Source organism: Setaria viridis, chromosome 3 (assembly GCF_005286985.2).
Source record: "Setaria viridis chromosome 3, Setaria_viridis_v4.0, whole genome shotgun sequence".
In the NCBI taxonomy this organism is placed as follows: domain Eukaryota; kingdom Viridiplantae; phylum Streptophyta; class Magnoliopsida; order Poales; family Poaceae; genus Setaria; species Setaria viridis.
Window position 1 is genome coordinate 12,414,093 of NC_048265.2, and position 17,511 is coordinate 12,431,603.

Here is a 17,511-nt window from a genome sequence, read left to right on the forward strand (position 1 = left end):
TATATCTACTAGGCCGCTTAATTTGGGCTCTGTTAAGACTTGCATCGGGTGAGCCGGTGAGGTGATGGGTACCAATATTCTTTTCACTTCAAAACTCTAAATTATTTTTCACTAAAAATGTAGAGCCAGTTTTAGTCATTTTGAGCCTTTGTGTTATTTAGAATTAATAAAATAAATTTTAATGTTAATATATTTTAAATAAAATTGAAATATTTTCTACTCAATCTGAAACAATTTTCTAATGGAGCTAACTAACAACTTTTGCTTTAAATCTGGAACAATTTTCTCATGAGAAATATTTTTTTCCTAAACTTTTTTCCAAATCATTAAGAAGTTCCAACTTTGTAAATTTTTTTTTTTGAGAATCATGATGAAGTGTGGCATTATTTTAAAATTTTATCATAAGAAATGTAATGGTGAAAGATGAAATTTAATTTGAATGCTTAATTTAGAAATTATGGACTTTTAAGTTTTAAATTTTGTTGCATGTGCTAATAAATTTTATTTATTCACACATGCAAGCAGCACGGAGGAGACCATTCGTGACGAGTGACAAAAAAATCGCGCATGTGATGTATAATAGCTCCCTTCATTTGAATGTGAATGTATTAGGCACTCTAGCCTTTTTAAGAAAAGTAAAGGACACTCTTACCTGCTTTTACAGCACAACATTTTTCACACAACTTGGAAATTACAGTTCCGAAAGCTAGCTTGCAACTGCTAACCCAACATCTTACTAGATCTGAACATTCTTGCAAAATCACCTTCAGTGCACTACATAGCAACAGACTAGAAAGCATGCTAAAAAATAGAGTTCACCAGTAAAAGATCGTCTAGAAGTCTTATTTTCGTGAAGAGTAATAAAAAGTAGCATGACCAATCTCTTTTTCATGAAGAGTACTCATAATTTCTTTTTAACAATACAAACTGGATTGTCTGTGTCCTGCTGTGGGAAGAACACATACAAACTTACAAAAAGGGTATATGGATATCCAGTATTTCAAGGTCTTGTGCAGAGAAGAGAAAAAAAAGACAAGAAATTAAGCTGCATACGCTTCTTCTTTCTTTAGAGCAAAACTATAACGTCTGAACCATTGTGTATTCGAAGCAGCTTTTTGGTAAACGACACCATTGAAAACCGCAAGAACATCATCGTGCGACAGGACCTGTGTCCATTCTTAGCTCCCTCCCAATATCATGTTCCATCTCAAATGCGGTGGTGCTGCTCTGGTGCGCGCCAATGGACTGGGCGCCGTCAGCGGCGTACGCGTTGTAACCTGAGTTCGGGTCGCGGCTGGTGCCGGTGTAGAAGCTTCCGGTTGCGGCATCGCCGGTGTGCACCTCCTCCAGCTGAAGGCACTCATGCAGCTGCCCTACCACTTCGGTCATGGAAGGCCGCTGCGAGGACGCCTGCATGGTGCACTTGAGCGCGATGTCCGTGACCTTCCACACGCTATTGACGTCGTAGTTGCCATGCATGCGTGCGTCCACGACGCCCTCAATGTTGCCGCGTGCCAGGCGCCGGCGCGCCCAATCGATTATGTTGGTGGGCTCTGGGTCACGCACGATGGCCGGTTTTCCTGTGACCAGCTCTAGAAGCACAACGCCAAAGCTGTATACGTCGCTCTTTGTTGTCGGCTTTTGTGTTGCATAGTATCTGCACATTTTGATTGCATCAGCAAATCGTTGGAGAGAAGAAAAGGGAACATGTGTGATTGAGTAAAGGGATTTGGGATTGACATGCATACTCTGGATCAAGGTATCCGTGTGTACCGACAAGTGAGTATGTGGAGACTTGCATGCCACTGTCGTGATTAAAAGTTTTCGACAATCCAAAGTCAGCAATTTTGGCCTCTAGTTTTTCATTTAGCAGGATGTTGGTCGCCTTCACATCCCTGTGAATGAGAGGTGGATTGCACCCCCTGTGCAAATACTCCAGCCCTTTGACACGTACATTAATGTTGTCCACGCTTATTATATCAAAACAAAAACAATATTTATTGGACTATTGATTTCAAATTCAAAAATACCTTGTGCTGATTCGAGTGCGATTCGAAGCCTCTGCGTCCAGGTTAAGCATCTTCTACTACTGCCGTTTCCTACAAACAAGATTGGTGGAAGGAGCAATTCATCATATCAAAAGGAGGCACAGATGATCATATGGATCGGTAACACTTTAGATCTTGGAAGTTTGAAGTGTTACAGAGGGGTGCCATGCAAATTGGACTGCTTTTCAAATTTCAACTCTCATGGTCATAGGTAGGCCTGCTAATTGGATTGTAATCCAACTCTAACCCACACCAATCCACATCAAGTTAATTTATTTTTTAACCCAACTCACCCTATATTTATTATCTAAACCCAAGCCAATTCACCCTACTATCAACGAACCCATGGGTTTGATATAAAAAAATGTGGTTTGCTATATAAACCTATGGGCTCATATAAAAACTCGTATATATTTGAAATAAATGTGAGTCCGACATGTGGATCCTACGTCAAGAACCGGACTCTAACACTAAAACGTCGTGTTTCACACCTTAAAATTTTAGCAAAATTGATCGAAATTTGTTGAAGATGACAGAGTTTGACTGCCCGTTACTTTGTGCTAAATAGAATGGCTAAATATACATTTGGGCCCCGCATTAAGAGCCAGACTCTGGAATTAAAATCTCGCATTCACACCTTAAAATTTTAGCGAAATTCATCAAAATTTGTTGGAGATGACTCAATTTGATTGCCCACTACTTTGTGTAAAATAGTATGGCTAAACATACATGTGGGTCTCGCGTCAAGAGCCGGACTCTAGAATTAAAATCTTGCGTTCACACCTTAAAATTTTAATGAAATCCATCAAAATTTGTTGGAGATGACTCAATTTGACTGCCCACTACTTTGTGTAAAATAGTATAGCTGGACATATGTTAGGGCCCCATGTCAAGAGTCGGACCCTCGAACTAAACCTCCCTTTCACACTTTAAAATTTTAATGAAATTGATCGAATTTTGTTGGAGATGACTCAATTTAAGTGTCCGCTACTTTGTGCAAAATAGTATAGCTGGACATATATATGGGCCCCACGTCAAGAGTCGGACCCTCGAACTAAAACCTCCCTTTCACACTTTAAAATTTTAACGAAATTGATTGAAATTTGTTGGAGATGATTTTGTTTAATAATTAGCTACTTCATGCGAAAAATTATAGTTGGACTTATATGTGGGCCCACGTTAAGAATTGGATCGTTAAATTGTTCTGTGAATCAAACCAATACAACCCACTCTAAACCACTCCCAAACTATTTTCTCTTAGGAGGAATCCAAACTAAACCAAACCATTTGATGAATCAGTCTATTAATAACCAATCTAAACAACTTTCCAAAGAAATCCAATACCTTAAAACCATTAAACCCAATCCAATTAGCACGGCTATGGTCACAGGACATACCTGCAATCTGCTCATGCAGGGTGCCCTCTGACATGTACTCGTAGACAAGTCCCATGTGGTGCCCGTCCTTGCAGTAGCCAATCATGGACACGAGATTCTTGTGATGAATCCGTGTTAAGATCTGTGCCTGAAAAAGTAATCATGGCTAATCAGCAAATGCCAACGTGGAAATTCTTGGTGCAAATTCTGAAGAAATTCTACCTCTGCGAGGAACTCCTTGACACCCTGATTAGAAGTCTGAGACCGCAGCTTGACCGCCACCGGAGTACCATCCGCCAAAGAGCCACTGTAGACTTTTCCGAACCCTCCTTGTCCGAGCACACGCTCGAACTTGTTCGTTATGACCTCTAATTCCCTGTACGTGAATTGACGGTTCTCAAGCTGCAGCGAGCTCTGCGGGTGCGTCGCCGGCGTCTCGTTCTGAGGCTTCACAGTGTTGGTAGTTGATCCTGAATGGGCAAATAAACCCAAATTGCTAGATTAGGGTGGGTAAATTGCTAAATCAGACAGTTTTGGTAACCTATTCACCTTGCCTTTTCCGTCTCATGAAGCAAAAGAATAATGCCGCCAGTAGTCCTATAACCACAATCAGAACTACAGGGACTGCAATGTAGACGGCATGCTTGCTCTTCCCCTTTGGCGGCTTACATGACTCGGCGTCGGTGCAAAGGTTTGGGTTATTACCATATCTACAAACAAATGAGAATCACGAAATGATAAAACAAAATATGCTTCTGCAATAGGTTGTTTAACAAGAATCACGAAATGTACTGTAGATTTAGGGAGCCTTCTTCAACTCTTTTGAGAAGTCCAGAAGGGATTGATCCGCTGAGCTGGTTGCCTGTCAAATCTCTGAAAGAACCGAATGCTTCTTATGTGAGTTAACGTGATGCATTGCCGCATTGGGGCCAGATAAAGCAAAATTTTATAGGTTAGCAACTTACAGAACTGTTAGTGAAGGTAGCTGTGAAATGACATCAGGAATTGAGCCTGTCAAGTTGTTATATGATAGATTCCTGCAAATATGGATCATGATGAGTCTTGATTTATTTAATTTGTTACAGAGATCAAGAAATCATTTTGCGATGACACTGAAATACATCAAGAACTGATGTACACATACAAATATCGAATGGCCTTGAAATTTGCGAATGAAGACGATATATCACCGTCCAAACCACTGAATGATATGTTCCTGCAAAATATTTGAAAAAACAGTCTAAGCCTAGCCTTCTCTCTTAACCCAATTAAGATACTAATTACTCCTTCGTCACAAATACATGACATCAAACATCATGGACAAAACCCAGTCAAAGTTTTGGAACTTTTACTCTCAATAACTTTTGGAATGCTTAGTGTGAAGGCATTGGATTATATGTCCATATTTCTTCTTATAAGTAATTTTATTTTTTGCGAGGAATTCTCATAACTAATTTCATTATTTATCTGTTTTTATTGGGATCATGTCAAACGTTGGATCTATTTTTCTTTACTGGAGGAGTAGCTTTTCCCTTTTTTTAAAAAAAAATGTTGGCAGAGGATGCTAAATGTTCTAAAATAGACTAATTGTTTCGTTTGTGTCTTAAACGTCAGACTGTCAGAGTCTTGAGCACAAGTTAGTGTTATGTACTCCAGTACTTACACGCCGGTGATTTTTGGAGGAATGGATACACCATAGCTGCAAGTCAATCCGTCCCACGCAAAAGACTTGGGACCACACGGGTCACCCCTCCAGTTCTTCTGAACGCGGTACTTCGTCTTGATCGCCGTGATGGCAGATACTGTCAGTTTAAGACCAGACGCGTTGCTGGCTTATTTAGCCATGAGCTCATCTGGATGCAGGATGCTCAACTCATGATGTGTTTCTACACGCACATACGTACCGTCCTGGGAGTATGTGCCAGCGTTGGTGGTCGAGATGATGGAGAAAACCTCGACGCCGTTGATGAAAGGCGGCAGCGTTGAGTTGGCCGTGGCGTTGATGGTGACGTTGTACCGGGCGGAGCCCGCCGGCAAGGGAACATCACTGTAGGCGGCGTTGCTGCGGAGGTAGTCCGGCGTGATGCCGCCCGGGGACCACAGCTCGCCGTTGATGTGGATGGAGAACTCGCGCACGGAGTTGTTGGGGAGGAGCTGCAGCTCGGAGAAGTGCATGACGGCGGTGTATTGTGGCGTCGGGTCCTTGGGCTGCGGCTTGCTGTCCCAGTAGAAGTAGATGCCCCTGGTGGCGTTGCGAGGCGTGATCGCCGTCTGCATCACCTTCGACGGCGCCTCGAAGAGATCGTTGTCTATGTTTCGCACCTTCTCCGTCGTTGATATCACGTCGTAGGTGGCGGCGTCGATCCAAGGGTACCATACTCTGTCGTGTGGATCGTCGGGGTACCTAATCGATCATTGTTATTTCCGATGTCAAGATTTTGTGCCTCTGTCAGACATGTTAATGGGCGTGGATAAATGCTGGTGATGATATAGAGACTGGGATCTTTTAATTTTTGCTCACCTGACGCCGTCTGTACCAGGGCCAAAGTTGGTCCTGCCGAGAAGAACCAAGCCCTGCATCGCGTTTGCTTGAGGGTAGAGCGAGTTCTTGAGAGGCCTCAGGTCCAGCAACGAGATGAACGGCGTCCCGGTGCCGGTGTTCACCAAGCAAACCTGAACGAAGTCGTCGGGCACGACGACGATGGCCTCCATGACCTCATAACCATCTGGGCTCGAGACGTTCACCATGCCCCAGAAGTTGACGCCGATGTAGAGGTCGAAGATGGGCAGCTGGCCGAGGCCGTCGTAGTTGCCGTATATGAACGCGGCGCGGACGAGGTACTTGAACCCGGCGACGAGGGAGCGGAGCGTGTAGCAGTTCCGAGCCCCGTCGGGGAAGCTGCGCACGTTGTGGTAGCGCCTGGAGGGCACCTGCGTGATGTACTCGGCGGAGATGTTGTGGTTGGAGCCGGTGTCCGTGAAGCCGGCGTCCGGGACGGTCGACAGCTTGGTGGTGTCGTCCACGTAGCCCGCCGTCCCCGGGAGGCCACAGTCTATGCTGATGAAACCTGCAATAACCGCACGCACAGTATCGTTTTTATTCGTTTCCAGCCGTGTATATATGCTGGACGCATTCATGTACATGAAGCTATGTAGTCATGCCGGCCACCTATTCGTGCAGAGGTATCTGAAAATGTTGTGAAACCACTGAGATGTTGAGCAGCATACCTATGCTGTCGGGCTGCGCTCGAGCTTGGAGTACTCCGGCGGTGGCAGCGGCGGCGAGACAGGTAAGCAGCAGCCACGGTTTTGCTACCATTGTTCCTGGCTTTGAATGCTTCTTCTTCATACCACAAGCAAGCAGCCAAAGGAGCATAATATATGTTCAACTCTGTGTACGGTGCACCCTATACGTAGTAGCGAGTCCTTGTAGCAGATAAACAAGCGTCAACGCTCCCAAAGGTCCTCTGTACAGGGGGAGAAAAAAGAAGTCCCAGTTGCTAGGGGACATTGACCACGTCAGCAACACTGCCATAATGTTTTACTCTATCGGGGGAAACAGTTGGTGGTATATAAAGCTTGCGTGACACTCCACGCCGTGTAAAATCGCTTGTGACGCTTTTTTCTTCTCTTGATACACTCCACCTCATGCGTATTTCAGGGGGGGAAAAAAGTTCGGCACATCTTTATCCCGTACAGCTTGCCCAGCGCCGTTCGGTGCCCCTTTAGGCTACGGCTAGTCTTGTTGGGTTTAGAACCGTTATGTTTGTTTTTAGCATAATTGAAATGTAAATGTCTAACACCATGCATTATGAATTTATGAATTTATCTGTAGCCACATAGCATTGTAGAGACCTTTCACTGTTTGGTACAGATAACATTCGGAACACATATTTGGGTGAACAGAAGCAACAACATTTTACAAAAAACATACCTTGCCAAATGGTCCGGTATTTTACTCTTAATCTGAAAGGACAAAGGTTTTGGAGATGCTTATTTGTCTGTTGACGGAAATTCCCTTTTTTTTCCTCATCAGCTTGCAGACCAGATCGAGAGGCCTGCTCAAACGAATTCTTATTTCTTGCCCTGGCAGATAGATCGAGGTTTCCTAAGAGGAAGGGACTTTGTTTGTTTGTGCGAGTGTGCGACGGTGGGAGCTGTGATCGTTGCGGGAGAAAGGACATGCTAGAGCCGTGCCACAGCTAGAGTAACGCACTTGGTAACATTATTATCCTTGGTCAAGTAGTAACGCACGGGTGATTCATGTTTCACAACTAAGAAGAAGGTGGGAAATGAGTTGGAGGTGAGTGTAGAACTGCCAAATCAAAGTGGGAATCGCCTCGTGCAAACAAAAGGTACCGGCTGAAATTCTTGAAAGGAAGTTGGTACAGAAGGGGCACGCATCAACCGTCATGGTAAAGGTACGATGGTTAAACCTTCCAGAATCGGAAAACTGCTGGGGGTCACATATAGTTGGTGTGCTTTGTGAACTGCGATCTTGACGATTGTTATTTTAAAAATTACAGATATTGTTCTAAACATGTATGTATTTGTAAAGCTAACTCATGAAATTATCTCTTTTACGGGTAGAAGACGACTTCATCCCCTTATTCCCGTGTCTTCCGGCTACTTTATCCCCAACTTTGATTTCACGTTTCTGTAAAATATATACACGAACCATTATGTCAAGGGGGTCCCTCTGGATCCATTTCACATCGATAACGCGCCCTCGTTCAAAAAACTATCCGTAGAGTATTCATACGTCAATCGAAACCGACTCCACAAACTTTGGTAACTCCAACTTCAACTTCGATTTTATTAATAACTACTTATGAGACCTTTTTTTGGCACATATCCCTTATCTCAAGTTTTTGATCAAACCAATCCATTGACACAACGCAAAGAAATGAGCAGTCCCAAAGGAATGAACCGGAATATCCACCTTTAAAAGGAATTAACTGAAGCAGCAAATGCGCCTGTTCAGGCAAATGCTGAAAACAGAGCTAGCACCCGCTAGTAACAGCAGCATACATAGCACCACTAGGAACAGCATGGTTGGTCGAGTAGTAACTAAACGAGACTAGATCGATCCAGACAAAACAAAGAAACTTATGTTGCAGATGAAATATTATTTCCTGGCGGACTCTGGACAAAAACAGAGGATTTGGTATAGCAAAGACCGTCACCATCCCAATAGAGGGCTCCAGAGAACACTCTAAAAGGGGAGCATGTGGTCAACCACCAAGAATCTAGCAGTGGGCCTAGCTTCGTACCATGATCAATTCACTCTCTCTCGCGACATGACATTGTTTCACGCTTTTCCTTCGCTACTAGAAATTTCTAGTCTAGTCTAGTATAGTATAGTCATTTATTTCCCATTGATGAAATTTCTAGTCTAGTATAGTTCTAGTATAGTATTTCTCGTTGATTTGATTCCTCATCTCCATAGTTGAATAATAAACCTAGACACAAACTAGATACGGAAATGCCTATTTCAAGCACTGGTATAGAGCTAGCAAGATAAGGGAAAGACAAAGCAAGAAGGTTCTCCAGTAGGATGATTCTCGATGCAAGAGATTGCACTTAACCTTGAATGCAATTTATAAATTCGACAGCAATAGTCCCTCGGACTCGAAAAGTAATAACGAAAATGGCTAATCCAATAGCAGATTCCGCAGCTGCCACTGTTGGAACTAATGAAGCAAATGATTGACCCATCATATCATCCAAAGAAACGGAAAATACCAAAAAGTTCAAATTGACAGCTAATAACATTGATTCAATTGGCATTGACATAATAAGAATATTTCGTGAAGAAAGATATTTCCATAAATAAATGTTATATCATCTCTAGAGTGAAATGTACGAATATTAACTAAACATTCCATCCATTTCCGGGACATTATACTTAATGTGGAGCGATGCAACCGACGGGAATCCTAATTGGATTGGCGGACTAGTGAAATTCATGTAATTTAGAGTTGGCAATGGGAGCTGGTGATAAACAGAGAATGGTGGCTCCTTTCCTTTCGCCCAGGGGGCATCGTCGTCGGGGACAGGCTTCGATTTCTATAGTATTTAGATATAGAGATAGATGATGATAGAGATCTAGATCTTTCTATAGATAGATCCTTAGCCTAACCAAACCTCCATGCTCACTGGTACTTTGACGTCACTATAGGTAGGTCTCCGTGGGTCTTGAGTTCGGCAAGACGACTTCGGTTCACACGTGAAAGTGCTTCGAAAGGCACCGGCTCCCAATGGTGAAATTCTTGCTGAAAGCACAGCTACGTGCTGGCACTCAATCAAGTAGTAGCGCTGGCACGTCACTCGGCTCCTCTCCTCGGCTATTTCTCCTTAGGCGCATGTCTCAGCAACACAAAACGAGGGTTTCGCTCGTTATAGGACTTGACCAAACATCTCACGACACGAGCTGACGACAGCCATGCAGCACCTGTATGAAAGTCAGTATTATCCTGAGATTTATGGAACCGCGTGACAACAGCTCGAGCAACGCAGCGCGTGTTCAGGAATGTGCTGGAAGAACACCTGCGCTCATCTTCTGGCTGCCCGATTGAAACAAGGCAGGGATGGAACAGATGATGTTTATTATAGACGTGGCAAAATGTGGGTTCGATTTTGGCCCGATGCAGGGTCAGGTTTCGTCTTTTAGAGACTCCTTTCTAAGTGCTAGCCAACTAACTCTTGATGATGGGGCCAGCAAGCATATCTCAGCAATTGTGTATTTGTGTACGACAGGCAACTATATAACTCGATCATTAGGTGGCAGTGGACCTATGAGTACTGGTGACTTCGTCCGAAATTGCCAAATTACAAGCTGGAAATTATTTTTCGAGTGAAACACTCTATGTTTAAACACTATGTTTAAACTTGTGACGGAGTGTCATCTAGGTCTATAAATTTTGAAACTGCAGATTGAGATCCATAAACTTGTTACATTTACTTGTTAAATGTAATGCATGTTCAAAGTTCCCAAACACTCCTATTGTTGCTGATGTGGCATTACCAATGTGGAGAGATTACTTACTGATGAATTAAAATTAAAGAAGAAAATAAAAAAGGAAAGTACAAGTTGGATCCTATGCAAGCACCAAACAAATCAAAGAATAAAAAAATAAGAAAGAAAAACCCTAAAGAAAATCCTTTCTTTAAAAAATCGATCAATTCTAACTTGTTTAAAAACAAATCTCAAGGTCCATGGTGATGACCGATGACAATGCCATATTAGCATACCAACGTAACACAAGTCTAAAGGCTCATAATATGTAATTTTAAAATTCATGGACCTAGCTAGAACTCCATGACAAGTTTAAAGCCCGCTGAAACATTTCACTTTTTTTCCCCTTTTTTCAGAAAAGAAGAATTTACTATTCTTCCTAGTAGAAAAGAAAAAAGTGGATATTGATCAGAGTCGTTGGGTCATCCCGCAAAGGATGACTCTAGAAATTACCACATTAATTTAGAATATTAATTTAGAATATGTTTCCAGTCTACTCACCTTAGGTCATTTTAGTTCTATCCTAACTCCTAAGTCATTCTTCTTAACTTTGACAGAGTTCATAGAAAAAGCACAGCAGCATCTACAACATCTTCATGGTGCATTTATTTGGTAGTATATATAGATGTTAATTATTTTAATATAAATTTAGTCGAAGTTAGAGAATTTTAACTTAGGACAAAACTTCAACAACCTATATTTTAGAGAACAGATGAAGCATTTTTTTGCCTTCGGAGGATTCAGGCAAGTTGCATTATACTCTTACTTGATTCACGGTAAGGGCCATTTGGGTAATTTACTAAATAATATATCCATTTTCAATGTCATTGTCTCAATAAGATAATCTTGCAAGCATCTCCATTTGTTTACTCCAAATAATATCACCATCCTTCCTTAAAAAGAAATGAACATTGACCGAGGTGTTACGTATCATGTAAGTAGAATTTGTATTTGCAAGTCGTCAGTTTGACTTGAAGCGCCCAAGTTGCATTCTTCTACCATTTTTGCGAGGAGCGAGTTGCATTATACATGATTGACGAAGCTGCTCTGGTCATTGTACCGAATAACCTTTACAATCTTCACTATCGCGGATAACTTCGCAAAGCTATGTGTACGTACTTCCGTACTTTCTTCCACAAAGCTTACGTCAAACTGCTTGATTTGATTGGGATTTTTGCACAGGAACAACGATCCCGCCGTCAGACTTTTGTTCCTCTGGCTTCCTGCAAACACATTACGTCAGACTGCGGGAATGTTGGCTAGAGGGCCGCCTCTATTTCACATTGTCGCGGACCACGCAAACACATTACGTGCATTTACCTTAATTTTGCATGCCCTTCTAAGGTTCAGAAAATAAACTCGGATGAAAGATCATGATTCCAAGGTCTTACAAAAAAAAACTGCATGCAATCCTTTTTTAGAGCCCAACTGCACACAACCTTTGGGCCTTTGTAGGCTCGAACTTGCTTTAACGTTATTTAGTGTAATAACGTTATTGAAAACCCCAAGAAGAGCATTATCGTGCAACAGGACCTGTGCCCATTCTTGGCACCTTCCCAAAATTATGCTCCATCTCAAATGCAGTGCTGGTCTGGCTCACGTCAGTCGACTGGCTTTCAACCGCATATGCATTATAGCCCAAGTCAAGGTCACTGCTGCTGCGGGTGTAGAAACTGCCCATTCTACCACCTCCAGTTCGACGCCCCTCCTCGAGCTCGAGGCATTCCTGCAACTGCGCCACCACATCGGTCATTGTAGATCGTTGCACCGGCGCTTGCATGGTGCACTTTAGTGCGATATCTGTGACCTTCCACACACTGTTAACATCATACTCGCCACGCATTCACTTGTCAACAATGTCCTCAATGTTGCCTCGTGCCAAGCGCCGGCGCACCCATTAGATGATGCTTGTGGGCTCCGGGTCAGATAGGATGGGCTGCCTCCCTGTGACCAGCTCCAGTAGCACAATACCAAAGCTATAAATATCATTCTTTGTTGTTGGCTGCATAGTTGCCTGGTACCTAAAAGTTTGGTTGTGTGCGCAGATAGATTACAATTAGAGGGCAATGAAAATTTTAAGAGATTTGATAGTGGGCACTTAATTGACATACTCTGGATCAACATATCCAGGTGTACCAACGAGAGTATTCGTTGATACACCAGCTTCGTTATCAAGGTTGAAAGCGGTTGGACAAGCCAAAGTCAGCAATCTTGGCCTCCAGTTTTGTGTTCAATAAGATATTAGTTGCCTTCACATCCCTATGAATAAGAGGTGGGTTGCACCCCTTGTGCAGATACTCCAACCCTACAAGTATATTAGTGTTCACGCTTCCAGCAAAATCAAAACTCAAATATCAATTGCCATGCAGATTAATATAAAGATGTAAATAGTAAAATGTACCATCAACATCAACCCCTAAATTGTTTGATGTTTGTCATTTAGGCTCCAAACTAATTTACACTCTCATGTCTCTTGATATGCAAAGTGGTCCACCCAAGATTCAAAAGCCCATTGTAAATACTTTTGGTTGTTGATGCGAACACTAACAAGACATGTTCTACTGATTTGGGTGCTAATAAGACGTGAGCTGCAGAGATGATCATAGGAGATGCTATTTGGATTCCATAAATTTGTTTGTTCATTAGATGACACATGAGACATGGAAGTAATATTAATGATGAAGTTTCATAATTAGGACATGGATGACACTTAGATGCCATGTAGTCGTATTAATATTGATTGTAATAGTTTGGACTAAGCCATTAAGATGAACTACTTAATAAGTTAAAGACACAAAACTGTAAACTAATAATTTGAGGATATAAGTGACAATAATAAATCTTACTATTACTAATTGAAAACTCCTTATAAAATATCCACGTTAATACACACTAGAAAAAAGGGTAGAATCATAAAAATTCTCACAAAAATCAGAAGCATCTAGCCATCAATCTGGTTGCCTCTATCATCATCCTGGAAGTTATTCGTGATCATCTCCAGCTCCTTGTACGTGAACCTACGGTTCTCGAGGTGCAACGAGCTCTGCGTGTACGTATCACCTTGTGGCAGTGGCGCTGATGCATAGCTCATCGGCATCTCGCTTTGAGGCTTCACGGTATTATGGTTCGTCGAGGTTGATCCTGAGTGGCACATACAACACACATCAGCTACATTCAGGGTGGGGAAATTGCTAGATCAGCATACAGTTTGATGCATGTCACCTTGCTTTTTCCGTCTCAGGAAGAGAAACAGTAGTGCGATCACTAATATTATCAGCACAACCAGAACTACAGGGATAGCAATGTAGATGGCAAGCTTGCTCTTCCTCTTTGGCGGCTTACATGAATCGGCGTTAGTGCAAAGGTTTGGGTTATTGCCATATCTACAAACATGAATAAGATAGAAACTAATTGAATACAATCATCAATATTAACAACTATTTCGATAAAAGTGTTTATATTAATTTGACACGCGAAATCAAAATAGAATCATATAATCGACCGTAGATCTAGTCAACCATCTTGAATTTTTTTGAGAAGTCCAGGGGTAATTGATCCGCTCAGCCGGTTGCTTGTCAAATCTCTGAAAGAAACAAAATGCTATTGGTGTGAGTCAACGCGGGCGGCGAATCAGGTGAAAAATGTTTGTAGTGAGCAACTTACAGAACTGTTAGTGATGGTAATTGTGAAAGGGCGTCTGGAATTGAGCCAGTCAAGTTGTTATGTGACAGATCCCTGCAACATAAATATATTGACCATGGTATATTTCACATATTTTGTTACATTGATCCATTACAAGGTTGAAATAAATCAAAATCTTCACACATACAAATATTGGACAGCCTTGAGATTTGCGAAAGAAGACGATATATCACCATCCAGTCCACTAAAGGATATATTTCTGCAAAATATCCGACAATATTATAATTCAGCTTAACCATGGCTTCTCCCATCCTGCTTTTCTTAGATACTAATAACAGCTCCCTCTTGTCCCAAATACATGATGCCTTCGACTAGATCCCATCAAAGTTTTCAAAAATGTGGATTTGTCTTGAAAAGTAATTTCATAATCTCAAAAAATTATTGTATTTTAAAATATATTTGAATAGGCGTTAAATGCGAAAGGGAGTTATAATAACTTAAGTTACATTTCAAAGTTAAAAATACTAACTTTCTTGTTCCTTCTTTGAAGTTTTTATAATAGAATAAAGGTCATAAGTAGACTAATAATTTGGTTCCTATCTTGCAATTGTCATGAGTCTTGAGCACAAGTTAATGTTGTATACAAACACCCTGCATCCACAAATAAATATTGTTTTAGACCGCTTCTAGTCAACTGTTTGAAATTTTTATTAAAACTATCTTTTATGTATTGGAATTGGATATTGGAAAAAGAAAAGGTCCCTTTGACTCACTCAAACATTCAGATTGTCACAGAAATAAAGATGGAGTAAAATATACGTTTTATTATTTTAAAATGATATTTATCTCGAAAGGTAGTTTCACAAAAATATGCATTTATTCTTTTTTTGTACTATGTGTTAGAATAAAAAATCATTGTCAAGGTTAATTTTAGCGTGGCTAGTAGTATCAAATACCCAAACCATCCCTGAGTGTTAGTGAGTACTTACATGGCGGTGATTCTCGAACGACTGGATATGGCATAACTGCAAGTCAACCCGTCCCAGGCAAATGTCTTTGGACCACAAGGGTCACCGGCCCAGTTCTTCTGCACCCCATACTTCGCCTTGATGGCCATGATGGCAGATACTGTTAATTGCGTCCAATTAGCTATAGTTTCCATGAACACCCACACATGCTTTGTGTGTAACTGTGTATATGTACACGTACCATCCGAGGAGTCCGTTGCGGCGTTGGTGGTGGGGATGACGGAGTAAACCTCGATGGCGTTGATGAAAGGCGGCAGCGTCGAGTTGACGGTGGCGTTGATGTGGACGGTGTACCGAGCGGCGGCCAGTAAGGGAGCAGTTCTGTAGAAGGAGTCGGAGTACAGGTAGTCTGGCCTGATACTAGTGGAACCAAGCGAGGTCCGCCACACCACCTCGTTGACCTCGATGAGGAACTCGCGCACGGCGTTGCTGGGCAGGAGCCGGAGCTCGGAGAAGTGCAAGATGAGGATGTACCCCGGCGTCGGAAACCTGGGCTGCGGCTCCGAGTCCCAGAACAGCGTGATGTTGTCGGATCCGTTCCGCGGGGTGATCGCTGTCTGCATCACCTTGGACGGCGCCTCGAACGGGTCCTTGTCTAGGTTCTGCACCTTGTTCGTCGTCGATATCACATCCCACATGGCGGTATTGACCAAAGGGAGCCATACCCTGTCGCGTGGATCGTCAGGGTACCTAGCCAGCAACCAATTGTTTTCGAGGTCAAGAATCTCGCGCCGTTTATCGGATTTGATTGCTGTATATACATGGATAAACACAGGTTTTTACTTACTCACCTAATAATGTCCGTAGCATCGGTTGGCCCGAAGTTTCGCCGGGCGAACAGGACCAGGCCCTGCGTCGCGTTCGCTTGCTCGTAGAGCGAGCTCTTGAGCGGCCTGAGCTCCAGCGCGGAGATGAATGGCGTCCCGGAACCGGTGTTCACCAGGCAAACCTGCACGTAGTCGTCCGGCACCACGACGATGGCCTCCAGGCTCTCCAGGCCGTCCGGGCTCGAGACGTTCACCCTGCTCCAGAAGTTGACGCCGGCGTAGAGGTCGAAGATGGGCGGCCTGTTGAGGCCGTCGTAGTTGCCGTACCTGAACTCGGCGCGGAGGAGGTACTTGAGCCCCGCCACGAGGGACCGGAGCGTGTAGCAGTTGCGCTCGCCGTCCGGGAAGCTGCGCACGTTGAGGTAGCGCTTGGCGAGAGTCGGCGTGACGTACTCCACCGAGATGTTCTCGTTCGAGCCGGCGTCGGTGAAGGCGGCGTCCGGGGCGTACGACAGCTTGGTGGCGTCGTCCACGGAGTTCGCCGTCCCCGGCAGGCCACAGTCTATGCTGATGAAACCTGAAACCGCGAAATATCCCTCGTTGTTCAATCGTGCATGGACGCACAGCGAGCTGTGTTGTCATGCCATCTAAACAATAAACATGCAGTACGTACACTAGTAGAGAATTGGCTTTCGATGCGCCCCTTTTGTTCCGGTTTAAAGTTGGCTCGGGATAAAAGGTTCACCAACCGGGACTAAAGCTCGGTCACTGGTGGGGGCTCACCAAGCGGGACCTTTTATTCCGGTTGCAAAGGCTAGTGGGAAAAAAAGACCCTGGGAGACCTTTTATCCCGGTTTGAAACACCAACCGGGATAAAAGGGTCCCCACGAGTTAATACAAAAGGATAGCATCCCCTACATAGTTAGATGTGGTGTGTAGGTGTGATGGTAAGGAAGCTACACGCGAGGCTGGAGGTTGTGGGTTCGAATCCCACGAACCGCGCACGCGCATATTTCATGTGACTCGTGACTTGCGCGTGTGGGGGGGCCTCCTGGGAACATGGGAGGACCCCCCCTTTTGTCCCGATAGGTTTATCCCGGATGGATTTTCGGGAGATTTGCACCCTGCCAACCGGGACTAAAGGCCAATTCTCAACTAGTGGTAAGATCTGAATGTTCTGAAAACCTCGAGATGTTAAGCATACCGATGCTGTCGGGCTGTGCACGAGCTTGAAGTACCACGGCGGTGGCAGCGGCGGCGAGGCCGATAAGCAGCAACCACGACGTTGCCACCATTCTTTCCGGCATTGTGATCGCTCAATTTCTCAAGCATGCAGTCAAACAAGCTGTTTGTGCTTTTAACTCGATGTGCTAGCCTACTAGGTACCCCTTATATACGTAGCAAATTATCCTAGTCTAGCCTAGATGCTGAACAAGTACCGATTGCTTAGCACATTGATCGCATCAGCATTAAAAAAAAAAAAATCAGGTCAGCACATTTTTGTTCCAGTACAGAGAAGCTTGCCCTAGTGGAGAACCAACTTTTTAGTGCGGTTATCTGTAAGTGGAAGTGTGAGGATACAACTTTTGTATATCAACCAGCGCCTCAATCCTGGTGTCAAACGATTTATAC

General features: G+C 43.4%; 2 protein-coding genes and 1 pseudogene across 4 annotated transcripts; all 3 read right to left on the bottom strand.

Moving 5' to 3' along the window:
- Positions 1-858: 858 nt before the first annotated feature.
- LOC117847042 (putative leucine-rich repeat receptor-like protein kinase At2g19210) lies at positions 859-6,817 on the bottom strand. The gene is made up of 13 exons (XM_034728188.2): positions 6,653-6,817; positions 5,946-6,492; positions 5,329-5,828; positions 5,088-5,226; positions 4,569-4,640; positions 4,390-4,461; positions 4,217-4,297; positions 3,974-4,134; positions 3,647-3,894; positions 3,446-3,572; positions 2,031-2,099; positions 1,749-1,941; positions 859-1,657 (listed from the first exon to the last, which is right to left on the bottom strand). Exons 1-13 carry the CDS (start codon positions 6,798-6,800, stop codon positions 1,150-1,152), a joined length of 2,865 nt encoding a protein of 954 aa, XP_034584079.1. The 5' UTR covers positions 6,801-6,817; the 3' UTR covers positions 859-1,149.
- Positions 6,818-11,212: 4,395 nt separating this feature from the next.
- LOC117849048 (LRR receptor-like serine/threonine-protein kinase IOS1) lies at positions 11,213-13,539 on the bottom strand (annotated as a pseudogene).
- Positions 13,540-13,684: 145 nt separating this feature from the next.
- Positions 13,685-17,225, bottom strand: LOC117847043 (putative leucine-rich repeat receptor-like protein kinase At2g19210). 3 transcript variants are annotated; one of them, XM_034728190.2, is made up of 8 exons: positions 17,084-17,225; positions 15,904-16,456; positions 15,294-15,802; positions 15,074-15,212; positions 14,272-14,343; positions 14,106-14,177; positions 13,945-14,025; positions 13,685-13,825 (listed from the first exon to the last, which is right to left on the bottom strand). In XM_034728190.2, exons 1-7 carry the CDS (start codon positions 17,184-17,186, stop codon positions 13,956-13,958), a joined length of 1,518 nt encoding a protein of 505 aa, XP_034584081.1. In that variant the 5' UTR covers positions 17,187-17,225; the 3' UTR covers positions 13,685-13,825; positions 13,945-13,955. The 3 variants fall into 3 exon arrangements, 2 of the variants coding, with proteins under 2 accessions (XP_034584081.1, XP_034584080.1); XM_034728189.2 differs by lacking the exon at positions 13,685-13,825 and having other exon boundaries at positions 13,851-14,025; XR_004638524.2 differs by lacking the exons at positions 13,685-13,825; positions 13,945-14,025 and adding an exon at positions 14,614-14,735 and having other exon boundaries at positions 14,124-14,177.
- Between the last annotated feature and the right edge of the window lie 286 nt (positions 17,226-17,511).

What these genes read in the sequence shown, in the direction of transcription:
- LOC117847042 (XM_034728188.2), bottom strand. Translation starts at nt 6,800, where the DNA reads ATGCTCCTTTGGCTGCTTGCTTGTGGTATGAAGAAGAAGCATTCAAAG. An exon ending in TCAAGGAGTTCCTCGCAGAG is followed by an intron (nt 3,573 to 3,646) that starts GTAGAATTTCTT and finishes TTACTTTTTCAG; the next exon opens with GCACAGATCTTAACACGGAT. An exon ending in CCTGCATGAGCAGATTGCAG is followed by an intron (nt 2,100 to 3,445) that starts GTATGTCCTGTG and finishes TCTTGTTTGTAG; the next exon opens with GAAACGGCAGTAGTAGAAGA.
- LOC117847043 (XM_034728190.2), bottom strand. Translation starts at nt 17,186, where the DNA reads ATGCCGGAAAGAATGGTGGCAACGTCGTGGTTGCTGCTTATCGGCCTC. An exon ending in CGCAACGGACTCCTCGGATG is followed by an intron (nt 15,213 to 15,293) that starts GTACGTGTACAT and finishes CGCAATTAACAG; the next exon opens with TATCTGCCATCATGGCCATC. An exon ending in TTACCATCACTAACAGTTCT is followed by an intron (nt 14,026 to 14,105) that starts GTAAGTTGCTCA and finishes TGTTTCTTTCAG; the next exon opens with AGATTTGACAAGCAACCGGC.